At 45.4% G+C, this 27,927-nt stretch overlaps 1 protein-coding gene across 4 annotated transcripts in view; it reads right to left on the reverse strand.

Moving 5' to 3' along the window:
* Positions 1–27,927, reverse strand: part of ATG2B (autophagy related 2B) — a 77,290-nt gene that overhangs the window by 11,758 nt on the left and 37,605 nt on the right. For 3 of the 4 annotated variants that reach the window (XM_089322816.1, XM_089322815.1, XM_070065603.2), the window contains 17 exons: positions 24,923–25,080; positions 24,360–24,532; positions 23,745–23,895; positions 22,183–22,382; positions 21,958–22,038; positions 20,044–20,150; positions 19,821–19,913; positions 18,223–18,293; positions 17,357–17,430; positions 16,902–17,072; positions 14,419–14,560; positions 11,687–11,889; positions 10,125–10,351; positions 8,477–8,585; positions 7,063–7,257; positions 6,316–6,417; positions 81–159 (listed from right to left, as the gene is read on the reverse strand). In XM_089322816.1, the coding sequence (XP_089178942.1) occupies positions 81–159; positions 6,316–6,417; positions 7,063–7,257; positions 8,477–8,585; positions 10,125–10,351; positions 11,687–11,889; positions 14,419–14,560; positions 16,902–17,072; positions 17,357–17,430; positions 18,223–18,293; positions 19,821–19,913; positions 20,044–20,150; positions 21,958–22,038; positions 22,183–22,382; positions 23,745–23,895; positions 24,360–24,532; positions 24,923–25,080 (2,336 nt within the window). The remainder of the gene's footprint in view (positions 1–80; positions 160–6,315; positions 6,418–7,062; positions 7,258–8,476; positions 8,586–10,124; positions 10,352–11,686; positions 11,890–14,418; positions 14,561–16,901; positions 17,073–17,356; positions 17,431–18,222; positions 18,294–19,820; positions 19,914–20,043; positions 20,151–21,957; positions 22,039–22,182; positions 22,383–23,744; positions 23,896–24,359; positions 24,533–24,922; positions 25,081–27,927) is intronic. The other variant, XR_016226916.1, reaches the window with a different exon arrangement.

The following is a 27,927-nucleotide window of genomic DNA, read 5'->3' on the forward strand; positions in this document are numbered from 1 at the left end:
TTAAAATTCCAAGTACATTCTCAAAAAAGCCCCATAACGATCAAAACCAACCCAAGCACTGCGGGTCTCATATTTAATACCTTCCGGGTCTGGGGTCATGAGAACCTCCACTTCTGTAGAGAGACTTGTGAAGAAATCCTTCAGGAAGAATAAGGCATCCTAAAACAAGAGATGCAATTGTAACTAAAAGGAAAAAAAAAAAAAAAAAAAAAAAAAACCTACTTCTAAAACTATAAAATAAAATACTGGGGCCGGTGCTGTGGCATAGTGGGTTAAGCCACCACCTGCAGTGCCAGCATTCCATATGGGCACTGGTTCAAGTCCCAGCTGCTCCACTTCCTATCCAGCTCCCTGACAATGCGCCTGGGAAGGCAGCAGCAGATGACCCAAGTGCTTGGGCTCCTGCACCCACATGGGAGACCCGGAAGAAGCTCCTGGCTCCTGGCTTCAGTCTGGCCCAGCCCTGGCTGTTGTGGTCATTTGGGGAGTGAACCAGCACATGCAAGATTGCTTGCTCTTTCTTTCTTTTTCCCTCTAACTCTGCATTTCAAATAAAATAAATCTTAAAAAATAAAAAAGAAATGAGGTGCCTTAAAGTCTCATATTTTACTCATTATTCAAACAAATACAGCTGTAATTTACTGACCCCTTACTCTGCGTAGGTATTATTCCTTTCCTCTCTCTCTCTCTCCCCTCCCTCCCTCCCTTCTTCCCCTCTCCTTTCCTCCCTCTTTCTCCCTCTTTATCTACCCTCCTCTTCCAAAAATTCTCAAAATCCTAACAGGAAATTAATTAATACATTTGGAACTTAGAGAAGTTAAAATTACAAAGCTGGGATGGACATCTAAATTAAACCTAGCACTTTGGCTTTCTGTGAAACAGGGCATTCTCAATCCGATGTGACATCAGGTCTCATTCTAAACTGATGTGCTGATATCACTAACAGTAGTAACAGCAGCTAGCATATACTTGATACTCTTGTGTTCCTTAAAGTTCTAAATGACTGCTGCTGGGACCACTCTGCTGGACTCCCTAAACACATTTCCTTCACTAGACATGTCTCAGAAATTTAAAACAAACAAAATCATCCATGCAGTGAGATCTCTTCTGAAATTACATAATTACAAACGAAACTGTGCAGCTGTCTTGCTGTCCTGCTACTGTATACACAAGCCACAGTTGTCAACACTGATGGCTTCATTTCTGCAGACCTCATTCAGTCCAGTATGACTGAGGACATAAACACTAGATGCTGAGGGGCTGGCGCTGTGGTGCAGCGGGTTAACACCCTGGCCTGAAGCGCTGGCATCCCATATGGGCGCCAGTTCAAGACCCGCCTGCTCCACTTCCAACCCAGCTCTCTGCTTCTGGCCTGGGAAAGCAGTAGAAGATGGCCCAACTCCTTGGGCCCTTGTACCCACATGGGAGACCCAGAAGCTCCTGGCTCATGGCTTCGGATGGGCACAGCTCCGGCTGTTGTGGCCAATTGGGGAGTGAACCAGCGGGTAGAAGACCTCTCTCTCTCTCTCTCTCTCTCTCTGCCTTTCCTTCTCTCTCTTTGTAACTCTGACTTTCAAATAAATAAATAAATTTTTTAAATGTTTACAAAAAAACTAGATGCTGAGCATTTTCATTATTTGCCTTCCCTTCCATAAAAAAAATTCCTAAATCAATATGACATTAACCATGTACTGAAATGCAATGGGGAGGTGAGTGACAGAGTCACAATATTTGGAAGCACAATTTTTAAAAGTTGGACTGACAATTCACAAGGATCTGACTGCCTACAATCACACTCTGAGAAGCATGAACGATGCAGGGAGAGAGGAAAACCCTGGATAAGACAGCATAGAGACGGACGCTGGGCTGAAGAGCAGCCGGGTCACCACAGCAACAGTGGAGCTACTGTGGCTTTGCAGCAGGTGACGGGTTTGTGGACTGGCCATTCTAGGGTGAAGCCTACCGACACGTGTTCGTGTATCAGTCGTACACATTATTCATGTCACACACATTAGCTTTATCAAGCATTATGTTAACGAATTAGGCCGCAGATGCCACTCTTGGCCAGTAGGTGGTGATATTTTAATACTATAAATCTTTCGACTCCAAGCGTGCCTTTAAAAAAGCAGAAAATTTCAGGTATCAATTAGCTCTTAAGAAAAAAAGAAGGCTAAAGAGAATACTTCTCCAATTTCAACACAAATGCACAAAATAACAAAGAAATATGAATTACCAGCTTCTCAAAATGTTGTCAACATTTTCTGATTTTGGTGGTATTACACTAAATTCTCTACAAATCAGTAAGACAAATAATCCAATTTTAAAACCAGAACTACACAGACATTTCAGAAAAGATACAAAAATGGCTAATAACAACATGAAAAGACATTCAAAATCACTAGTCACCAGGGGAATCCAAACTAAGGTAACAGGCAACATTAAGTAAAATTGCTAAGATTTGGGGCTGGCACTAGTTAGGGCGCTCACCTGCAACACCAGCACCCTGTATGAGCGCCAGTTCAAGTACCAGCTGCTCCACCTCAACCCAGCTCCAGCTAATGCACCTGGGATGACCCAAGTACTTGGGTCCCTGCTTCCTACATATGAGACCAGGATGGATGGAGTTCAGGCTCCTGGCTTTGACCTGGCCCAGCCTCAGCCATTGTAGCCATTTGGGGGAGTGAACCAAAGGATGGAAGATCTCTTTCTCTTTCTCTCTTTCTTTGGGGGGATGAACCAGAGGATGGGAAATCTCTCTTTTCTTCCCTCCCCCCCTCTGTAACTCTGCTTTTCTAATACACACACACACACACACACACACACACACACACACAGCTAAGATTTAAAAGATGACAACATCAGTTTGGAAGCAGAGAAAGCAGCTGCACTCTTGGGCTGCCGGTGGGAATGCTCAATGACACATCTACTGTGAGGCAGCATCTAGTGACAGTTTAATACAGACCCCTTTCCTGCAACCCTTCTACCTAACAGAGACATGAAAACATTTCTATAATACAGTCCCCTTTCCTGCAACCCTTCTACCTAACAGAGACATGAAAACATTTCTATAATACAGACCCCTTTCCTGCAACCCTTCTACCTAACAGAGACATGAAAACATTTCTATAATACAGTCCCCTTTCCTGCAACCCTTCTACCTAACAGAGACATGAAAACATTTCTATAATACAGACCCCTTTCCTGCAACCCTTCTACCTAACAGAGACATGAAAACATTTCTATAATACAGACCCCTTTCCTACAACCCTTCTACCTAACAGAGACATGAAAACATTTCTATAATACAGACCCTTTTCCTACAACCCTTCTACATAATAGAGAAATGAAAACATTTCTATAAAAAGACAACTTCCCAAATTACATACAGCTTTATTCCTAAGAGCCAAAACCAGAAACAACTCAAAGATAAATCAGCAGGTGCACAGATAAACACATTGTAATCTATCTGATATCCACAGAGTGAAAGACAAGAGTTACTTCAGAAAAGTCTGTGGAGGAATGGTTGTCGAGCCACAGGTAAGCCTCCACCTGGAATGCCTACATCCAATTTGAGTCCCAGTTGCTCTGCTTTGGATCCAACATTTCTACCAATGTGCTGATGGCCTACGTAGTTGGGTCCCTGCCACCCACATGGGAGACCCAGGTGGAATCCTGGGCTCCTGGCTTCAACCTGGCTGTCATGGCCGTCAGGGGAGTGAACAGCAGTTGGAAGGAAGATCTTTCTCTGTCTCTCTCTGTCATTCTGCCTTTCAAATAAATAAATCTTTAAAAAAAAAAAATCAGAAGGCGACTTGACTTGTCTAACTTCAGTACACTCAAGACCCGTCTTGACCGTCATTACCACCTCCAGAGAGCCCCTTCCTGTCCATCCTTCCCCTTCCGAACTGCAGGCCTCGCTCGGGAGGCTCTGCTGGCTGAGCAGGTCGTGCAATGCCTATCTCTATCACGTGGAGTCATCACAGCATATTACAACTACCTGTTTTATGTCATCTTCCCATCATACAGACCTTTGGGAATAGGATATCCTATTCATCTTTCTACCCTCAGCACCCTGGGACAAGCATACTTGTCCTGCACAGATTTCCAGGCAGCACCTGCCAAAACGAGCACTAGACCAGAGGAGTCAGGAAGTCTGCCGCCTTCAGTTCAGATCTCAGCCGCCTACCTGTGTGACGCCCTCACCCACTGAAGCCCCCACATGAAGTCACCTATCTGCCTGTCTACTGCCTTCCCTACGGGCACGCTGAGCTCCAACAGCAGTGCAGCAGGAAACAATTGTTGCTTTCACACTTTGATTCAATTAAGATGAACAAAGAAGACATGTACTTGGTTACAAAAATATTAGAGCATTATCATTCATCAATTAATTTGTTTTCACAAGAAAAAAATGAACCAAAATTCTTGGTTTTCTACTCAGGTGACTGCTACTTCAAAATATGGTCATTCTTAGAAGATGCAAACTAAAAAGGACTGCTTTGTTTAGTACTGGGTCTCATTAAGGCTTATGTGTTTGTAGCATGGTTTTTTCCCCAAGTTTCACGCTTTGGGGAATTATTTCTCATTCTTCCTAGGTGTAGTCATAAAAGTTACTTCCTGCTTTCATTTTAAGTTCATAATGTTTTTATAGTTCTAAAGAAGAAATTATGCGCTTCCACTAGAGAAAATTACGCTTGCCAAGAATGGGAGTCACACCACGAAAATGTATCTTACTCCACACATGAATTTTCCTATAAATACCTCCTGGTATTTCTACTAGGGCAATTTTTATTAAACGAAAATATGGGTATCAAAATATTTTCTTTACATAATGAAAAAAACTAAACTTAGGGGCCAGCCTTGTGGCACACCAGGGCAAGGTGCTTGCAATGCCAGCAACTTGAGGTGCTGATTCCAGTTCTGACTGCTCCACTCCCAATCTAGCTCCCTGCCAATGTGCCTGGAGAGGCAGAGGAAAATGACCTATGTGCCTGGGGTCCTCCCACCTGTGTGGGAGACCCTGATGGAGTTCCAGGTTCTTGGCGTTGGCCTGACCAACCCCAGCTGTTACAGGCATTTGGGGAGTTAAGCAGTGAATGAAAGATCTCTCTCTCCTTCTCTGTCATTCTGCCTGTCAAATAAATACATTTTTATTAAAAGAAAAAACAAAAAATAAAATACACACACACACACACCCCTAAATCTAAAGTACTAACTGGCACATCTGATGGTTCAGAGACTTCTAGCATTAATGTAGTTATATAAATGTCTTTACTTCATAGTATGTTTTCTCTAAGATAGGTACTCAATTTTGTTTGCAATATAATTATTTAAGCTACTCCTGAAATACCTGGTACTTGTTTTTAGTTGTTTAAATAATAATGAAAGCCAGTCACTATTATTTAAGCAAATGATTAATGCCACTCCAAAAGTCAACAATCTACCTCCACACCTGTATCAACAGAAAGATCTATGAAAAGGACTTTGTTATTTGAAAGTGGATTTTTTTTAAAACTCCATTTTTGTGCTGTAATTGTTATATGCTTCAGTTCATAATCGTAACAGTTAACATTCCTGATCCTTACTACAAAACAGTGCCAGCACCAAGCTGGATGTTTTTCATACACTAGTCTACCTAATCCTCATTTTTTAAAAAAATGTGGTAAACTTATTACTATTTCTTCCATTTTATCAATGGGAAACTGAGGCTTGGAGAGGCTAGGTAACTTACCCCAAGTCACACTACTAGTTAGTTACGGGACTGGGATTTCAGTCCAGATCTAACTCCAAACCACATTCTTCCCCATACACTATACTATAACAAGCATCTCATTTTTGTATATCTTAAGCTTCCAGAAGAGGCACCAACTATGTCTTAAACAGCTCTGGGTCAAACGAGCCCAGAGGACTCGATGGGATGCTACCGGAATGTGGGAATGTGGGTTCCTTTATGCCCTTCCACACATCTCTGGGATCTCTTTCAAGTGACAATGTACGGATTTGTTCAGGGCAGGAAAACTTCTCCACCTGCTGCAATCAAGGCATGGGGTCTGACACCATTCAACGCATCAGGGAGCCCTTTACCACTAGAAAATGTAGGTACATGAGTCAGCAGTCGGTACGAAAGGAAGAGAAAGAACAGGAAGCAGGTACTGAACTCTACATCAAAAAGTCACCGAGTAGTTCAAATCGCAAACACTTAAGGAGTCCGCCCAGTTCTTTACCAGAAGGCGCTTTACCTACACGACTTCAATAAAGTCAGTAGTGATAAACATTTCAGCTCCCCCGTCCTGAAGGTGGTGAGCCCCCGGGGCAAACCTGGTCGATGTTGAGGCGAAGCGGCATCAGCGACACTCTCAGGCAGCATTCCTGGGGTGACCTGCCAGACTCTGGGCGCACGTGCAAGGCCTTGATTGTCAGCTGCAAAAACAGTTTACCCCAAAGATATCATGACCCTGCTCTCATTACACAGAAGAAGAAAAAATCCTGTTCCTATTTGAGAACAAAAAGTGGAGTCCTTTACCCTCTTTCCTTAACAGCCGCAGTTAAATTTACTGGGGTCACAACTTCTTCAAGAATCTGATGAAGCGTATGGACTTTGTCTCAATGCAATACTGCAAATGGCACGTGGTACTTGCAGGCTCCAGGGAGCTGAACCTGCAACCTACCCTAGAGGCCCGTGCGCCAGTCTGTCCCTATGAAGAACCCCACTGCCTAGGCTGATCACTTCTGCCTTAATAAAATGTAAAGCAGTGCTAGAAACCTGGAATACTTCCAGCGACACCAAACATTTTGTGTCGGTGTTTTCCTCATGTATCAATAGACTTCTGGTTTTCCTCAAGTAGCAATATGTTGGCCATACATATACATACACATATTAATATGCATATACATACACATATAGGGACATGAAAAATGACTTTAAGTATAAAACTTCAAGCAGCAAAATTAAAAGGTATTTTTTCATATTAAATTTTAATTTTTCCCACGGTAATTCTTCTGCAGTTAGATACAATGAGAACACTTTTCCAAAGCTAATATAACAACATCAAAGAAGAGGCTTGCCATGTTCGAATGAGCTTTCCGAGGCATCTCCTTGCTGCAGTAGAGGTACAGGAACTTGTTCATTTGTGACGTTGCCAGGCGGTCTCGGATTTCAAGGTCCTGCACGACGAACACCTGCCGGGAGACCGGGTGCTCCGCGAGACTGGGGCCGCACTCGGGTTTGCAGGGCGGGTAGATCTCGTGCTGAAACTTCACCTTCACAGGCAGGGAGAGAACACAAGCAGGCTCTCCATTTTACTTACATTTGAGTCTCTCCTTACAATGTAAACAATCGCTCATTTTCTCTGAATTCCACCTTAGCTTACAATTCCACTTTGAAAGAACTCAACCCTGCTGACACCCCTTCCTTTGTTCAGCTCACTGTTTTACTGACCTACGTGCGCCCTACCTTACACAGGTAAGTGGATAAGCGTGACTGACATTTCTTGTTTAACCTTGGTAAAATCACTTACCCATTTCTAACTAAATCTGCAATAGGAAAAAGACATAAAATTATCATCCTGCATACCGATGAAGCCAACTGAAAATGAGTTAATGGAGGCAGAGTTCAAGTTCCAGGAGTGGCCAAAGACACAACTGAATGCAACACTCCTAAAACATGACCTGGTCATCTCAGACAAGCGGACAGAATTCGGCATGCAACACCGTCAGGGTTTCACCAGAGATCTGCAGCCCCCCGCCCCCCAAACAGGGACTCCAGGGCAGCAGTGCCTGAGTGGCCTGGAAAAAGTAAAACCAGCATCGAGAACTCACTAAAAATGTAAATATTGAATCAGAAACCCTGGGGTGGGGCCCAGAACCCTGGGTTCTCATAAGCTCTCCAGAGTATTCTGAGAGCCACCGCGCCAGGGATAGCCCAGGACACAAAATGTAAAACAACTCAGTCTTCTTAGAACGCTCGAGGGAGAAAAAGAGGTAAGCGTTTATACGAGACCCTTGCACCGTGCGAAGGGCTGGGACTTGCTAAGGTCTGGCTCGAAGGTGCCCTCCAGCGCTCACGCTGAAGTCCACTGCCGTTCAACTCCACCAGTACGAGGGGGCGAGGCCTTCCAGAGGGGACGAATGAGCTCATGCCCTTACCGTGGGAGCAGGCTCTTCATAAAAGGACACGCGGGGCCTGATGGCCGCCGTCTCCCATGTGCCCACTTGCCCCTCTCCCGCCACATCATGAAGCAACTCGGGCCCTCGGCAGACCCTCCCCCTCCCCCTTGGACGTCCCAGCCTCCCAGACTGTGCTCAATGGATGTCTTTTCTTCATAAATTACCCAATCCGTGGCATTTGTTACAGCAACAGAAAACAAAGACAGATTTTAAGGCTCAAGAGACTCTTCAGGGGCTGGAGGTGGGCAGTACTCAAAGAACCCCCACCAACGCTCCTACTTAGTGGGTTTTCCCTTTCAGAACAGCTCCTTACCTTGCTTAACTGTATTTCCATTAAAAAGTCATGGTTCCTTCCTTTCCCGCCACACGCTGTACTGCGACCGTGTCTTGTGGGTGTGTGAGAAGGTGAACTGTGCGGACTCCTGAAAACAAGAGAAACACCCTTCGTCAAAGGAAGATTCGATGACAGTCAATGAACGACATCTGGAAATGTAACACGGTGAAAAGGGAACCTAAGATCACAAACCTATCAGGAGGTTTTGCCAAATGCTATGACTATGAATCAGAACTGTATCTTACACACGTAAGAGACTAAAAACATTCATTAATTACTGCCACTAGAGTAATCTGCCTGTTAAATATTCTAAAATAAAAAACCAAATATGAGGCTGGGGTCCCTTTAACAAAATACACTTAGAAATGAAGCCCCTTAGGAGCCTCTTGTTACTCCAGAGACCCTTCAGAGTCCCAGAAACCCCAACTGAAGCAACAGAGGACTCCAGAGGGCCTGATGTGTTTGAGAATCACGTTTAAAAGTTGTTGAACCAGCCAGTGCCGTGGCTCAATAAGCTAATCCTCCACCTTGCAGCGCCAGCACACCGGGTTCTAGTCCCGGTCGGGGTGCCGGATTCTGTCCCGGTTGCCCCTCTTCCAGGCCAGCTCTCTGCTGTGGCCCGGGAGGGCAGTGGAGGATGGCCCAAGTGCTTGGGCCCTGCACCCCATGGGAGACCAGGAGAAGCACCTGGCTCCTGCCATTGGCAGCGTGGTGTGCTGGCCGCAGCAGCCATTGGAGGGTGAACCAACGGTAAAGGAAGACTTTTCTCTCTGTCTCTCTCTCTCACTGTCCACTCTGCCTGTCCAAAAAAAAAAAAAAAAAAAAAGTTGCTGAACCACTGTGCCACACACCGCTGCTCCGCGGTGCCCTTGCTCTCCCGGTCCCCGCATGTTCACCCTCTCCGCTCCATTCTCTTTTGCACTCACTGACACGGCCTCTGCTGGATGTGCGAGTTGGGGGCGCGTGGTCTCTGCCTCCTGACACCCCCACTCGACTCCACTGCCCACACTCGTCCCCAGGGCTGTCTCTCCCTTTGGAATTGAGGGCAAGTCTGGGTCTTATGTATTTTTGTGAAGAGGAACATGGTACGTACCTGAAAATTTTTGCTGACTGAAAATCGTAAGTCAACATTTTAGTAAAAATATAAAAAAGCTCGCAATTGGGAAACTTTAAGAACAACATTTAAGGGCTGGCACTGTGGCGTAGCGGGTAAAACCGTGGCCTGCGACTCTGGCATCCATATGGGCATTGGTTCGAGTCCCAGCTGCTCCACTTTTGATCCAACTCTCTGGTAATGTGCCTGTGAAAGCAGTGGAAGATGGCCCAAGTGCTTGGGCCCCGGCACCCATGTGGGAAACCTGGAAGAAGCTGCTGGCTCCCGGCCTAAGCTTGGCCCAGTCTTGGCGGTTGTGGCCATTTGGGGAGTGAACCAATGGATGGAAGAGCTCTGTCTCTCTCCCTTTCTCTCTCTTTGTAACTGTGCCTTTCAAATAAATAAAATAAATCTTTAAAATGAAAAGAAGTAACATTTAAATTAGTCTATATTATTCTTCAAGTGACAAATTCTATATATTTTTCTATAAAAAGAACATGTTGACCTAACAAAGTTCTATAGAAATTAACTTACACATAACTTTTTGCTGGAGAAGTAGGGGGTCCTGCTCCGAAATCTTTTCCTCCATAAAGATGCCAGACGAGAGAGACTTCCTTAACGACATACCGAGTTACGGGGAGTGGAAAGTGCAATGGGGTTTTGCTGCTATCTGTCTTCTTAACAGGCAGGCTAAAGTAATTGTCTTTTATCACAATTGTGTCATCAACCATGATCTTTATCACTGGTTCTTCCTCCTTCTCCTAAAACAAACAGGTAACACATGCTCATCTCATTAGGAACAACTGGTTATGCTGCACTTCTCAGGATGATGTCTCGGTTCTACATTCTTGTTAACAACTTAAATATACAAAGTAGGAGAGTAAGTACAGGCATTAATCATCACATACAATATTATGCTTTTACTATCCATAAAATGAATGCCTCTTCTGTTCCATGTAAGTCAATCCATCAAGATTTCTTATAGTTTAACAATTTGGTTTTTACTCTTTGTTTTATAATAAAAAGGTACAAATTGAATGTGTGTATGTGTGTGTGTGTATTCTATTATTTAATTTAAAGTCAATAATGCATTCTAGATCAAAACCTGACAAATTTATATAATTAATGTTGCTAACAATAGATTTATCCTGAGTCTGGTTTAATTTGGTTTTTAAAATTTAACTAGAAGGTTCTTAGAACTTACTAAATATTGTCATCTACTACAATTATACACACACACATACGCACACATGTGCACATACTAGGATACTTCAAAAAGTTTATGGAAAATGAAATTAAAGTTAAAAGTGTATTTTGGTACAAGATTTTTAAAATCCATTCAGTTTCTTTTTGTTTTTAAATATTTATTTATTTGAAGGTCAGGGATAGAGATAGAGACAGAGACAGAGAGAGAGAGGAGAGACAGACAAAGGTATCTTCCATCCATTGGTTCACTCCCCAAAGGACAGGGGCCAGGAACTTCATCCAGGTCTCCCATACAAGTGAAGAGGCCCAAGTACTTGGGCCCTCTGCTGCTGCCTTCCCAGGCGTTAGCAGGGAGCTAGATCAGAAGTGGAGCAGCCGGGACTTGTAGCAGCACCCATATCAGATGCCAGTGTTGCAGGTGCCGGTTTATCCACTACACCTCCATCCACAGTTTCTATATAATATGCATTCTTCATGAACTTTCTGAAGACTCCATAAATGCATGATTTCAAAATATCCCCATATCAACCAGCAGTCTTCACACAAACCACACCTCATCTGTTCTTAAACTGACACTCTCTGCACCTCATCTTTCTGCCATTTCATAACCCTGACAAGTCCTGTTAATACATATAACATGGGTACATACATAACAGTTCAATATTCCATGTAGAAAATTTTGCATATGATGAGCATTCATCAGTCTATAAAGACTATGTCATAGAAATAATGAAAGAAAACATTTACAAAGTGCCAACAATAAATTACAAAGCAAAGTAATTCTAAACTATAAAGAGTTAACACAATGTTAAAAGTCTTCTTCAGGTACCTTTTAGTCAATTCAATCTGTACTGCCATTTTAAGGCTCAATGATGTTATCAATTTATTACCTGGAGGGCGGCTTTTGGTGCAAATAGGATGCAAAAGTCATCATTTTCAGTGGGCGCACCTGTCACTGCATCACCAATCAAGTGGTGAGTAAACGCGGTGTAGGCGGGACCAGGCTCCTGGGACGCATTCCCACTCTCATCAGGAAACAGGAAGAGGTCAGAGCAGCAAGGCTCCTGGATTTGAGAAATTTCATCCGAAACACCTAGACAGAAAGATCACACACTGGCACACTGCGGAACATCCACAGCAGTAACACTCATTAATCATGCGCTGGGTACAGGCTCTTTGACTGCCTTCACCTGAAATATCTCATGTATCTCTTACAGTAACCTAGGAATCTGAAGCAGAAAGAAAGCTGAAATCGCCTGCCCCAAAGCAGCTCAGCAAAAGGCAAAAAAACATTAAAGACAACTAACAAAACACTAACGACACATTTGGAGCTAAGAAAACAGCAAATGAGAAGCAGACAGTTCCCTGTCAGCCACTCGGCATCAGGGAAGCACTGGAATTCAGCACCAGGCCGGGAAGGGGGAGGGAGTCAGAAGAGGAGAGCACGGACTGGAAGCAAAAAACAAGAGACTGGTTCTTGGGGCACCGGATACCCCAACTGGACGTCTGTTCTCGACAGCTCTCTCGACATAAGCAATACAAAATGTGACCTGTATGCCAAAATCTGTATGGAATAACAATTTTTATACCTTTATATTATATATTAGAGTCACTAACTCTTTCTCCATTCACTCATTTGAACTAAGCACTATGGTGCAGTTGAAAACACCAAATGAAGACAGTGACCTTTTGGCCTCGAGAGGCGTGGAGCTGGTGCTGTGGCATAGCCGGTAAAGCCACCACCTGCAGTACTGGAATCCCAATATGGGCATCACTTTGAGTCCTGGCTGCTCCACTTCCAATCCAGCTCTCTGCTGTGGCCTGGGAAAGCAGAAGATGGCCCAAGTCCTTGGCCCCTGCACCCTTGTGGGAGACCTGGAAGAAGCTCCTGGCTCCTGGCTTTGGATTGATTGGTGCAGCTCCGGCCATTGCAGACATCTGGCGAGTGAACCACTGGATGGAGGACCTCTCTCTCTCTCTCTCTAACTCTGCCTTTCAAGCAAATAAATAAATCTTAAAAAAAAAAAAAAAAAAAAAAAAAAGAGGCTCACAGATGAGATTTTAAATTCTCCCACAGCAGCACCTGTGAGACCTATCCTTCTAAGTGTCTGGCAGAGCCTTGTATGGTGATCGAATCTGTTCAGTAAATATCCTTTCCCCCAATGCAGGTAGCTGCTAATATTTATTACAAATGATGTAGTATATAGGAAGTGAGAACCCCAGATTGCTTCCTTATTTGTAAATTATCCTAAATTTCAATGAGAGCATTAGTTAAGGCTAAAGTTTTCTAACACTTTGAAATATTATTTGAAAATCAAGATTTCCTAATATATAGAAACAGTTATGTGCATCAGGTTAGAAAACCACTTCTGAAAGAGATGCTAAACATTTAGGTTCTTCTCTTTTTAAGATTTATTTATTCTGTTTGAAAGCCAGAGTTACAGAGAGGCAGAGAGAGAGAGAGACAGAGAGGTCTTCAATCCGATGGTTCACTCCCCAGATGACCACAATGGCCAGAGCTGTGCAGATCCGAAGCCAGGAGCCAGGAGCTTCTTCCAGGTCTCCCACCCAGGTGCAGGGGCCCAAGCACCTGGGCCATCTTCCACGGCTTTCCCAGGCCATAGCAGAGAGCTGGATTGGAAGAGGGGCAGCTGGGACTCGAACCGCGCCCACATGGGATGCCAGCACTGCAGTCTTGGGCTTTAACCCGCTGCGCCACAGCGCCGGCCCCTAGGTGCTTCTCTTTGGCCTGCAGAAATCACTCGTCATCTCTTGCCTCCCTGCTTCATCCAACTTCAGGGTCTGATTCTTCTCAGTCAGAAGGGAATTTCTGCTCCAGCAACACCCGCACATCTGTGTGTGTGCTCTGCTGATGGTAATGACCTTGACAGGACCACCTTCTCCCTCCTCCCTACGGCTGAATCTCTATCCACTATAAAGCCAACTCAGCTCACCTTCACAAAATCTAATGAAGCTATTCCAACCTTCCACACAACAGTAGTGCATGTATGACACCTGTGTTTCCTAACGGCATTCTGCGTGCCAGCGTCAGCACCATGCTAACTGCTGTCTGCAGGCCCTAAGCTACTAGAAAACATAAGCTTTGTCTTCGCGCATCACCCTGGCCAGAGATCTGTATCTACTGGACACTCAATAAACACAAGTTGATAAAAATTCACCAAGCTCAGATGTGTTCCGAAGTTACCTACTAAAGAATACACGAGAACACAAACCACGGGAGCTGCAGCTGCACATCAGTGCCCCCAGATGGAGAGCCTGGTGCTGGTCCACGTGCTGGGGGCGTGGCCCCATCCTAGCAGTACTCACAGGAGCCTGGAAGGTAATGAGATCACGGGGGCACCCACCTGGGAAGGACCCACGCTTGTCTGCTGGGAGTGGGGTGGACAGGACCAGCTCTCAGGAACAGGCTGTGCCCAGGGAAGCCAGCCCACAGGCTCGGGCCCTCTGCATGCAGCCATTTCCTGCCTGCTCTTCTACCACACTGTGGCACAGCCAGATTTCCCCACCACCAGGATCAAGAGCCAAATAAGCCTTTCTTTATAAAGTACCCAGCCTCAGGTATTTTGTTACAGCAACATAGAACAGAGACATCTGGTCTTACCATTGGCTTGCGGTTTCCCAGAGGCAGTGGCTTGCTGTATATCGATCTCCTCCATAGCGTCACTCATCAGGTCTCGTAAGATCTGCTGATCTGCTTCGGGAAGCACTGGACCACGGGAGGATGAGCGGCCACCAGAATCTACCTACAGGCAGAAAGCCAAATGAATACTTGAAAATTCTCTTAAGCAGTTTATTGTATCCTAGAAATATGCATCTTTTACAAAATACCAGAAATAAGAACTTACTCATTTGTCTATACTCTGCCCAGCAGTTGCTCCATGTCCAAGTTTTTAGTATCAATACTACCACCCTAACAGCTACGGCAAATACAAATAAACACGTCATCACCTCAAGCCAGCAGTGAACTGGGATCCTGAGGTGATTAGAAGAGAGGAGTGATGGGAAACGTGGAGAAGCTGGGGGAGAGGAGGACACTAAGTCAAGTCTAATCTGCTCGCGTCTGACCAGTGCAGTGACTTTCACCCTTCGAGACAAAGCCACCATGGGTCAAAGCCGCATTTCTTAGAAGACAGTAGGGGCATAGACAAGAGGGGATTTGCAGAGTTCAACCCCAGGTTCAAGTCAACGTCAAACCCAAGCCTCCCTTCTAAATGTGAGCATGACTCTAAAATCCAAGTAAAAGGCAGTAACTTTTAGTGAACTGGAGAATGTTTTCAAAGAGAATAAACAGGAAGAGATAACGCGGTAAGTCACGTTCTCGGTGAAGAACAGCAGGAGCGAGGAGTCACACAGCAGCACAACGCAGGTGGCGTGTAAGGAGCTCCTGAACAAGCCAGCCCCGTGCCAGTCGGAGCCTCCAAGGCACCGCAGTCCCAGGGCAGAGAATTCTGCACAAGGAGGCCGTGCAGAAACACGGGCAGCACGCGAGCCAGACGGGAGAGCAGTCAGAAAGGAGACAATCAGGACGTAAGAAAGCATCCAACTGGGAACCAAAACATCTGGGTTTGAGGCTGTTCCTGCTACTGACTAGGGCAAAGGACTCAAAATCTCTGGGTCTGAACTTATTCCTCTGTAAAGAGAGCAATCTTTGGCCGGCGCTGCGGCTCAATAGGCTAATCCTCCACCTGCGGTGCCAGCACCCCAGATTCTAGTCCCGGTCGGGGTGCCAGTTCTGTCCCGGTTGCTCCTCTTCCAGGCCAGCTCTCTGCTGTGGCCCAGGAGTGCAGTGAAGGATGGCCCAGGTGCTTGGGCCCTGCACCCGCATGGGAGACCAGGAGGAAGCACCTGGCTCCTGGCTTTGGATCAGTGCAGCACGCCAGCCATAGCAGGCATTTGGGGGGTGAACCAACAGAAGGAAGACCTTTCTCTCTGTCTCTCTCTCTCACTGTCTAACTCTGCCTGTCAAAAAAAAAAAAAAAGAGAGAGAGAACAATCTTTACCCTCTAGTCTTATCATTGGCAAGTCACACATGAGAAAGTAGACTGAAAACTGGGGAGTACTGCAGAAACCAAGTAGGGAAGATGCTATTACAGAAATAAACACCCTGGGGCCACGCTGTGGTGCAGTGGGCTGAAGCCCTGGCCTGCAGCGCACACATCCCATATGGGTGCTGGTTTGTGACCCGGCTGATCTTCTTCCAATCCAGCCCTCTGCTATGGCCTGAGAAAGCAGTAGAAGATGGCCCAAGTCCTTGGGCCCCTGATCCCGCTTGGGAGACCCGGAGGAAGCGCCTGGTTCCTGGCTTCAGATCAGCGCACCTCTGGTTTCGGGTCAGTTCAGTTCAGTTGCAGCCATTTACCTCTCTCTCTCTCTCCCTCTCTCTCTGTCACCTCTCTCTGTAATTGTGTCTTTCAAATAAATAAAATAAATTTTTAAAAAAGAATAGAAGCATCCTGCAGTAGAGCTGCCCTTCAGCCTCCATGGCATTGTTACATAACACTGGCTCATACCAAGCTCTTACAAAATACATGTTTTCTCTCTTCCCTGAGGACCCACGGAGACCACTCAGTGTGGGTTGAGAAGACCACTGCTCGGAAAGGAAGCACACCACACAGAAGAACGGCTTTCAGAAAGGACCCCATGCCTCAGAAAGACAAGCAGAGGTAGCTTTTCAAAGCTTTTTTTTTTTTTTTTTTTTTTTTGAAGATTATTTATTTATTTGAAAGTCAGAGTTACAGAGAGAGAGATCTTCTATCCATTGGTTTACTCCCCAGATGGCCACAATGGCCAGGGCTGGGCCAGGCCAAAGCCAGGAGCCAGGAGCTACATCTGGGTCTCCCAGCTGGGTGGCAGGGGCCAACACATGGGCCACCTTTTGCTGCTTTTCCTAGGCCCCTAGCAGGGGGCCGGATTAGAAGCAGAGTGGCCATATCCAATGCTGGCATCACATGTGGCAGCTTGACCCTCTAAGCCAAAAAGCCTGCCCCTCAAAGTTTCTCTTCTATGCTCTGATTACCATGACCTCAGTGACGTAAATGTGTCACTCACAGGGCAGGAATGCGGGAGTACCACTGCCAGCTGTACCTCTGACTTTCTCTGAGGGGCTCCAGGCTTCACTTCTGCCGTGTCGGGTGCGTGCAAGTCCCCGTAGCTCGCCATGTACTGGATGAGGTTCATTAAGGCTGCACAGGAGTCTGAGCAGGTTCTGATGTGGACAACGTCGCTGGAACAGTGCAACTCAAAGCAGGACTCGGACTGCACAGGACACCACGAAAAAGGGTGACAATATTTTCCAAGTAAGAGACAAAATAAATTTCTTCTCTTGAAAAAAAATCATATTAATAGAACATACGATAACTTGTCTTGCCACAGCAAAAAAAAGTACTCATAATAACTCAATCTGAATTTCAAAGCATTTTTTTATCTATTTTTTGACCAAAATTAAGTAAGTGGAAAAATAATTTTATGGCAAATGCAATTTTTTTTATCTTTCAAAAAACAGAACTGCAGGAACAATTTCCATTTCTTCCAGTACTTACTTCTCCACCAGAATCGGACTTGACTGCAGTTATGGTTAATTCCAAAAGCCCCATGTCCATCACTCGCACGTAATCTAGGGTTGTCAAAGTAATCAATAAGATGGCTGAGTACAGCTTTCAAAATCTGCCGATCAGACCAACACCCAGTAAAACTAGCAGTCCTGTAAAACTCACTGCAGAGAGTGCCAAAAGTGCTTATGATACAATGAAAATAGTTTCATCCTTCGAAACCTGCTACAATTTATCTTCGTTAGAAATAAAAAGTTGTCCTTTAGTAAGTATTTAGGGCATATATAATCTGACGCACTTAACTGAACATGATAAGAACACTGCAATCTTGGTTGGCACCGCGGCTCAGTAGGCTAATCCTCCGCCTTGCGGCGCCGGCACACCGGGTTCTAGTCCCGGTCGGGGTGCCGGATTCTGTCCTGGTTGCCCCTCTTCCAGGCCAGCTCTCTGCTGTGACCAGGGAGTGCAGTGGAGGATAGCCCAAGTGCTTGGGCCCTGCACCCCATGGGAGACCAGGAGAAGCACCTGGCTCCTGGCTTCGGATCAGCACGGTGTGCTGGCCGCGGCGGCCATTGGAGGGTGAACCAACAGCAAAGGAAGACCTTTCTCTCTGTCTCTCTCTCTCACTGTCCACTCTGCCTGTCAAAAAATAAAAAATAAACAAAAAAAAAAAGAACACTGCAATCTCAAACTGAAAACCCAGTGTCTGAATCAAAACTCTGAATATACACCATAAGACCATTACATACTTAAAAACCCTTTAGTCTTTAAAATATCTTTAATGAGACCCTTAGTCCACTGGCATTACTCCAGTTAAAATGCTCAAAATAGTCACAGGCAAAAAGTAAAACTCTTACCTCTACTCAGATTGACAGCAACAGCGTTACATTTGTCAGACAGATGTAAAGCTGCTTCATCCAAGATTATTCTGTGAAAAAAAGGTAACAGCAACACTTGAAAAAGCTTTGAATACATTGTCACATGACCGCTGAACACCTCCCCAGGTGTTCTTCCAAATCATACCCAGCTTCTGACAGACACCCACGGTTCTCAAGAATGTGGCACACAAAATCAGATTAAATCACCTGCTCAAATTAATTCTAAATTTTTGGAAGTTTTTTTTTCTTTACATTCTTTAAATAGTTTTATTGGGGCCGTCATTGTGGCCTAGTGGGTTAAGCCACTGCCTGCGATGCTGGCATCCCACATGGGTGTGGATTCAAGTCCTAGTTGCTCCACTACCAATCCAGCTCTCTGCTATGGCATGGAAAAGCAGTGGACGATGGTCCAAGTCGTTGGCCCCTGCACCCACGTGGAGACTCAGATGAAGCTTCTGGCTCCTGGCTTCAGCCTGGCCCAGCCTTAGCCGTTGCAGTCATTTGGGGATTGAACCAATGGGTGGAAGATCTTGCTCTATCTGTGTCTCACTCTCTCTCTCTGTAACCCTACCTTTCAAATAAATTTAAAAATCTTTTTAGGCTGGCACCGCAGCTCAATAGGCTAATCCTCCCCCTGCGGCGCCAGCACACTGGGTTCTAGTCCCGGTTGGAGCGCCAGATTCTGTCCCGGTTGCCCCTCTTCCAGGCCAGCTCTCTGCTGTGGCCAGGGAGTGCAGTGGAGGATGGCCCAAGTACTTGGGCCCTGCACTCCATGGGAGACCAGGAGAAGCACCTGGCTCCTGGCTTCGGAACAGTGCGGTATGCCGGCCGCGGCGGCCATTGGAGGGTGAACCAACGGCAAAGGAAGACCTTTCTCTCTGTCTCTCTCTCTCACTGTCCACTCTGCCTGTCAAAAAAAAAAAAAAATCTTTTTAAAAAAATAGTTTTATTTATTCAAGAGACAAGAGAGAAAGCGCCCTTATCCACCAGCTTACTCTCCAAACTCCCACAGTGGTCAGAGCTGGGTCAGTGCCCAAAGCTGGGAGCCAGGCATAAAATCCAGGTCTCCCACGTGGTGGCAAGAACTCAACACCCAAACCATCACTGCCATCTCCCAGGGTCCACACTGGCATGAAGCTGGAGCCATGAATCCGAGCCAGGAACGGAATCCAGGCACTCTAGTGAAGAGTGCAGGTGTCTTAACCACGAGGCAAAATGCCTGCTCGTTTCCTTTGTTAAATAGAAGCCCAAATTTGAGATGTTTTATTAAATTATAGAGGTGGAGTATACAAAGATTCGGTGCAAATAATACAGTATTACGGGAAGTTTACCGTATGTTTTAAAAACTAAACTAAGAACCTCAAGAATTTCTTCCTTAAAAATGAAATGCAATAATGAAAGGAGTAGATGGAATGAATCAAGTGAGAAGGAGAAAATGAGAAATTTGAATGAAAGGGTATCACTAGAATACGATTCCTGACAGAAGACTGGGCCCCTAACACGACGGTGTAGGTTACCGTCCGTTGGTACAGTTTGAACAGTTACACTGAGCACACAAGGTGAAGCTAACACAGTACCTGAGAGTAGAAGAGGATTTGTCCAGTGCAACACTACTAGAAATGCTGAATGTCTCCACGGTAAGAAGAGATCGGATCGGCAAATAAAGTGGTCTAGTACCAAAAAGAAACAGCAGAACATCAACCGGATGCGGCAGCAGAAACCCTGCCGAGTTACGTGAGCTTCCAAAACGTGGAATGTCATTTAAACAAAAACCTCAGTCTGCTCCATTTGTGATCTTACCTATAATCAAGTGCACAGCTCCAAAGATGAACATGGAAAGTTGTAAGTGAAGTTGGAGGATTATATCCCAGAACAGGTTCATCAGCAATATTCAAAAAGTATAAAATCTATAATCACAAAAATATAAAATGCCCTGCTTTAGAAGAAAAAAAAGTTTTGATATAATATCCTTAATACCAATGTAAAACAAAACATCTTACAGAAAAAGCAACAATTGTAAAATCACAATGCTAGGGGCCAGCACTGTGGCGCAGAGGGTTAAAGCCCTGGCCTGCGGCACTGGTATCCCATATGGGCACCGCAGTGCAAGTCCTGGCTGCTCCACTTCTGATCCAGCTCCTTGCTAATGCACCTGGGAAAGCAGCGGAAGATGACACAAGCCCTTGGGCCCCTGCACCCACATGGGAGACTTGGAAGAAGCTCCTGGCTCCTGGCTTCGGATCGGTTGAGCTCCAGCCATGCAGCCGTTTGGAGAGAGAATCAGCAGATGGAAGACCTCTCTGAATCTGACTCTCTATGTGGCTCTTTCAAATAAATAAAATAAATATTTTTTTAAAAAATCACAATGCTAAAAGAAAAAGCTAATTGTCAGTTTGAAGAAATTCATTTCAGAAAGTACTCGCATCACTCACTCCTGGAAAAGTAAATATGGAAGGAGACAGACATGTTAATTTGTTTGACTATAGTAACCATTTCATTAACTATATCAAAATATGTTGCACAATTACAAATATATAATAAAAAATTATTTTTAAAAATATGCACAAAATAAGAATTATAAATAAAGAGGCCCATCCAACAACTGCAACAGTACAGGAACCTCAGAAAAGCACATCTTAGGAGTTAAACAACAAAGCTATACATAACATACTATCACATTATTTTGCTTGTAGCAATCTTTGAAAAACTAAATTTTGCTGATTTGCATAACTATCAATCTGGTTTCTTGTACAATCCACTGCTAGGAAAATCTGGTTTACTGTAGAGCTCATTATTGAAGGAAGTACTTTTCTCTGTTTCTTTCCAGCTCAGGCTGAAAAGCAGTCCCTCTCATCAGGATCCACTCTCAATTCTAATCTAAGCAAGCAAGGAGGTTATGCCAAATCTCTCCCTGACGGCCAGTGGTATTCATACTAATCTTTCTACTCCTACCAGACATACAGACAGTGAGACAGATATCCTCATGAGCAAAGCACTTTGAAAATACTCAAGTTCTAAAATAATTTATTATTTTCCCAGCACAATGGAAAGTTCTAAGGAACATAAAAATCAGAGTGTACTAGTTTTCATTATCACATAAAAGAAAATTAACTTCTTATTCAAAATTTCCTCTGAAAAACATTGCATTTTATTACCCTATATAGTGATTCAACTAGAAATTAATTACAGAAATTTTCAAATATTTTGATTTTAGAGGCAGAGAGACAGACAGACAGACACACACAGAACACTCATTGTCTCATCTACTGGTTCATCCCCCAGTTGCCCTCAACAGCTGCTGAGACGGGGCCAGGCCACAGCTGGGAGCTGGGGACTCCACCAGGCTTCCCACACGGGCGGCAGGGACCCAGCACATGCGCCATCACCTGCAGCCTCCCAGACTGTGCTGTACAAGAAAGCTGGGATCAGACGCAGAGCAGGAATCAAACTCAAGCACTGTGATATGGAACAAGGGTGAATTCGCCAGTGTCTTCACTGCTAGGCCACACACTTGCCCCCAGGGACCGAAATTTAAGGGACAAAATCAATTACACCCTGAGGTAACAAGTCTGTTATATTTTTTAACCTAAGAAATGGTTCCAGACAGCATTTCCTACGTGACGATTCTCTGAGCTGAACATTAGTACAGGTGAACTGGTGCGAACATCAACGTAGTTGCAGAACAGACATAACACGATCCCCAGCAGCACTCACCTGCTCGTGCCAGCTGAGCCCGGCAGGAAGCACCGCGTGCTGCAGAGTGGCTCCTCTCAGTCCCACAGCAATGAGACATTCCTGCACGGAACAGCAAAGAACAGCATCTGCCACCTCTGCCTCCGCTGGCTTTCAAGACAACAATGTGTCCCCTTCTCCCAATCGTTCTTAGCTCCCGACCAGACAGACAGCAGTACTGAACGGTATAAACATTCAAACACAAACCTTGGTGTTGGACTCTGACTTATCAGACAGGATTTTCACCGCTACTGAGAGCATATTCGGATTCTCTCCCCCCACCCCATCCGAGGCAGTTCTACTGAGGCCGTCTTCTTCAGAGCAATAGATGGTAGGCTCCAACCAGTGCGGGCGGGCTGAAGTGGGCAGGCGGGCTTCTGCGGGAAGAATCACTCCATCCACCACACCTGGGGTGCAGAGTAAGGGGAAAATATTAACAATTACTTGAAATTAGTTTTAAAATTGTTTTTGACTTCTGCAGCCCAAAACAAAAATCCATACAGGTTGAATATCCCTTATCCGAAATACCTGGGGCCACAATGTTTGGTTTTCGATTTCTTTTGCAGACCTTAAAATATTTACATATATTTAGAGAGAGAATATTTGCATAAATAGAACATTTGCAGAGAGAGAGAGAGAGAGAGACTGGATATACGTACATATATCCTGGAGATACATATGGAGATATCTTGGATAGGACCCAAGTCTAAACAAAAAGCTCATTTATGCTTCATATTCACCTTATACACACATGCAGAAGATCACTGGATACAGCAGTTTTAGTGCACCTGTGTTTTGACTCTGACCTGCACGTCAAGGCAGCTGTGGAATTCTCCACTTGTGCCATCATGCCGTGTCAGCACTGAAGAAGTTTTAGATTTTAGAGTTCAGATTTTGGATTTTCAGATTAGGGATGCTCAACCTGCACTTCCACTGAATATGAAATGATCGTGGAGGCAGGATGGCCAAGTACTGGCCATCCTAGTGTTAATCCACTTCTCTTTGCTAATGAAGGTAGGACTGGCAGTACACAACTTAAAAAAAAAAAGACCCTAAAATGCTAGGAAAGTTAAACTCATATAGGAAAATCTCATAAACATTAATATCTACAAGGTAGCTTAGGCAGATAACTACTCAAAAAATGGTAAATTCTGTATCTGAAACCAAAAAGTTCTTTAAGAGAGAAAAAAAGATGAAGTCCCATCAACCAAGATAAGTAAGAGATGGCACATCCATGCAATGGAATATTATTCAACAATAAAGAGGGATGAAGTACTGCTAAAACTTAAAGGAACCCTGAAATCATCAAGTCAAATGAGAAGACTGTATGTTATATGATTATAATATACAGTTACATGAAACCTCCAGAATATGCAAATCCACAGAGCCAGAAGGAGATCTGAGATTGCTCAATGCTGCTTCTAAGTGTGGAGGGTTAGAGCTAAAGTATACGGAGCTTCCTCTGGGTGATGAAATGTACTAAACTTGAATTTAGTGATAACTGCACAACTGTGAAACACCAAAAATACCACTGAATTGTGAGCTTCAAACAGGCCAACTGCATGATATGTGAGTTATATCACAATAAAGCCATGACAAAAAAAAAAAAAGTCAACCTCTAATTTATAGAAAGTGTTACTTCAACAGCAAAATCAGAAACTCCCCACAGAAAATAATTCCTAGTATCAAAATTCTTTTCTTAGTCGATTATTAAATAAGAAATCTAAACATGTGTAAGCAGAAGTGAACAAAACACACATTTGTCCTACCTTTGTGGTACAGACTGAAACTGTTAGAATGAAGGCAAATGTAGTGCTTGTCATCAAAACCTTCATATTTCGTCACACAAAATAATGAGCCACTATTGAACTCTAACCAGAATTCACCATGCTTGTTTTCCAACAGATCTCCATTATCTTGCTAATGAAAAAAATCAGAAAAACATGGAAATCATTATGTAAACATGCTGAAAGTAAGAATTTTAAAATGTTTTTGCAGAAAAGCAAGAGCTTTTCGATTCAGCTTCATGAAAATCTCCCACATCATGGCAAAGCACTCTAATTTTTGAACAGTTATGGCGGTACTAAAATCTCAGTAATTTAAGCACTATGTGCGATTCTTCCTGGCAAATGGTTCCAGACTTTTCACAGCAGATCAATCACCAGATATCACCTCCAGAAGAAGAATCAGCACCTGTTACCTCCCAAAGAGGGGGCCGCGCACGAAGCCTGGCATGCAGTGCAGGCAACATCCCCCACAGTGCCGTCACCGCGCAGGCCCTGAAGCAACCTCAGCCGAGTTCCAGCCATGGATGTACAGTTCGGTATATTTATTTAATATTTATTTATTTATTTAAAGTAAGGTATGTTTAAAAAAATTCCTACCTTTACATCTGTGAACACCGCCATTAATCCATGATTAATGTTCAAAAGAACTGAGAGAAAACTCTGTGAGTTCTTGTTTTGAGAGTCGAGTTTTTTTTTCCTACGGGAACGATAGTTGGGATCAATAGTAGAAAAATACTGCAAAGTCTCCTCCTCAGATCCACTTTCCTCATCTACGAGAATAAACACACAATTACAAGGTTCTGATCGCTCACTGAAATAAAACAGCAACTTACAGATTTTCAAGAAAATGTTGTATATTTATAACCTGCTTATTTTAACAAAGAATGTACATAACAATAAAAATGTACTTTCTATGTTTTTCTTTTTAGTCCTGAACTTTAAACAATGTGTACATTATCACGCTAAAGACAACATATTTAAGTGATAGTGATATTATAAATATACAGACAGAAATGGGGAAACGCAAACAACTAAAAGAAATTATAAAAGAGTTACATATGGAAAAATAGTCAAATATTTTTAAACCCACACTAAAAAGGTTATCATTTCATATATTGATAAATTAGGCATTTGATTCAAAGAAATTTAAAATACATTACCATAATGAACTGTTGATTTAAATGGACTAAAACTATCTTTGTTGAAGGTATTAATCAGCTGGCTGGCCACTGAAAGCCCAACACCATAGGAAAGATTTTCAAATGTCTCTACCGGTGAAGGAGCCGTGGGTTCCCACAGTAGCAAGTCATTAAAGACCCTATGAAGACAAGGTTGAAGGGTAAGTACATGACCAGTCAGTGAGGCAAACAAAGATCTCCTTAAGGGATGACATCAACAATGACTTTTTTTTTTTTCTTCAAATTGTAAAGTGGAAATCAGATCCTGTGAACAAGTTTTCAAAGCAACACTTAGGTGCTCTCAAAGGAAAAATATCTACTATGGCCACAATACAGAGCAGCAAGAAAGGAAACTGCACAGTGAGATAACTGGACGCCCGCCTTGTCTTATCTATGCCATATGCGTCAAATGACAAACTCATATCATACCTCTCAATGTACCTTAAAGACAAAACTAATGCAAAAGAACAATTCACAAAGAACAAAAGGAAGACTGCTTACACAGAGCTTCGTAAACTGCAACTTACCAGGCATCACCACACGGGACACACCCCACTGATCCTGGGGGGTGCCCAGTGCAGCCATTACTCTCTGTGCGCCTTAAGAACTAGCTCATAAAGGTTAAGTGACCTGCCCAAGGTCACATGGCTAATTAGTAGACGAGCCTGAACGAGAGGGCAGGCTATGTTCAATTCCCAGCCCAGCTCTTTTCTCTAGAACACCTGCTTTTCCTCTCTTCCAGGAAAACCTGTGCCACTAGGAAGACTGTATCAAATGAAGAAGGCAGGAAGCAGGGAAGCCATGAGGAAAACCTTCCCAACCAGCTACGACAGCACAGGCGACTCAGTCTGTTCTGATCCCGGTCCCCCGACACCCGACACAGGGGTGGGGGCCCTACCGTGGCGCCCTATCTGCCCATCTGTCCTGGCCTCTACCCTCATCCCCTCTAAGCTTTCAGGAAAACTCAGACTTGACAATGTCAGACTCAGACCCAAGGCATATCCTTATTCCAACTGCTGTATTCTCTCCTTCTCTCTCCCCAGATGCATGCCCCCTGGGAAGGGGCTGTGTAGTCGTCTCTATCTGAGCCCAGCACAGGGGCCCCTGGGAAGGGGCTGGGTAGCCATCTCTGTGTGAGCCCAGCACTGGGGCCCCTGGGAAGGGGCTGGGTAGCCATCTCTGTGTGAGCCCAGCACTGGGGCCCCTGGGAAGGGGCTGTGTAGCCGTCTGAGCCCAGCACAGGGGCCCCTGGGAAGGGGCTGGGTAGCCATCTCTGTGAGTCCAGCACTGGGGCCCCTGGGAAGGGGCTGTGTAGCCGTCTGAGCCCAGCACAGGGGCCCCTGGGAAGGGCTGTGTAGCCGTCTGAGCCCAGCACAGGGGCCCCTGGGAAGGGGCTGTGTAGCCGTCTGAGCCCAGCACAGGGGCCCCTGGGTAGCCGTCTGAGCCCAGTACAGGGCCCCCTGGGAAGGGCTGTGTAGCCATCTGAGCCCAGCACAGGGGCCCCTGGGTAGCCGTCTGAGCCCAGCACAGGGGCCCCTGGGTAGCCGTCTGAGCCCAGCACAGGGGCCCCTGGGAAGGGCTGTGTAGCCGTCCGAGCCCAGCACAGGGGCCCCTGGGTAGCCGTCTGAGCCCAGCACAGGGGACCCTGGGAAGGGCTGTGTAGCCATCTGAGCCCAGCACAGGGGCCCCTGGGTAGCCGTCTGAGCCCAGCACAGGGGCCCCTGGGTAGCCGTCTGAGCCCAGCACAGAGCCCCCTGGGAAGGGCTGTGTAGCCATCTGAGCCCAGCACAGGGTCCCCTGGGTAGCCGTCTGAGCCCAGCACAGGGGACCCTGAGTAGCCGTCTGAGCCCAGCACAGGGGACCCTGGGAAGGGCTGTGTAGCCGTCTGAGCCCAGCACAGGAGCCCCTGGGAAGGGGCTGGGTAGCCGTCTGAGCCCAGCACAGGGGCCCCTGGGAAGGGCTGTGTAGCCGTCTGAGCCCAGCACAGGGGCCCCTGGGAAGGGCTGTGTAGCCGTCTGAGCCCAGCACAGGGGCCCCTGGGAAGGGCTGTGTAGCTGTCTGAGCCCAGCACAGGGCTGTCACACAGCAGTCACTGGGAGCTGAAGGGGAAAGGCCACGTGGATGACTCACATGGAAGCACTGTCCAACAGACTCATCAGACAGCCCAGCATGGACACCAACCACAGCCCTGGCCTCCCTGGAGGATGCTGAGCCAGCACTCATCTGCAACTCCCAGCCAAGAGTCCTCTTGGAAGCACCACTGTGTTAGAGAGAGCAGGGATTCAGGACAGAAAGCTGCCGCACCCAGACGCCTGCGGAGCACGGCTTGCTGCTCCTCGGGCACAGTTCAGCAGCGTAAAGTCAGCCTTGGCTTGAACGCCTATGCACAGGGGGTGAAGGCAGAAGATGAAGGTTTGCTCAGGAGTGTTCCTCCCCCTTAGTCCCTACAAGCATTCTCTCATCTTCCCAGACTCAGAGAAACTATTATTTTAAATAAAACCTGGAGTTTGTGGCATATGAACTATATAAGTTTCATAAGATTTCACTTCTTTTTCTTATTTATATTTTGATCTAAACACAACTGTGACACCATTAATACTATAAAATATTGCGTGATATTTCTAATGTCAAAAAATAAAACTATGTTTAAGATATTTAAAGACACATCACCGCTGGCGCCACGGCTCAGTAGGCTAATCCTCCACCTTGCGGCACCGGCACATCGGGTTCTAGTCCCAGTCGGGGCGCCGGATTCTGTCCCGGTTGCCCCTCTTCCAGGCCAGCTCTCTGCTGTGGCCAGGGAGTGCAGTGGAGGATGGCCCAAGTGCTTGGGCCCTGCACCCCATGGGAGACCAGGAGAAGCACCTGGCTCCTACCATCGGATCAGCGCGGTGCGCTGGCTGCAGCGCACCGGCCGCGGCGGCCATTGGAGGGTGAACCAACGGCAAAGGAAGACCTTTCTCTCTGTCTCTCTCTCTCACTGTCCA

The sequence above is a fragment of the Oryctolagus cuniculus genome, chromosome 20, assembly GCF_051225735.1.
Source record: "Oryctolagus cuniculus isolate XC-2025 breed Fujian yellow rabbit chromosome 20, ASM5122573v1, whole genome shotgun sequence".
In the NCBI taxonomy this organism is placed as follows: domain Eukaryota; kingdom Metazoa; phylum Chordata; class Mammalia; order Lagomorpha; family Leporidae; genus Oryctolagus; species Oryctolagus cuniculus.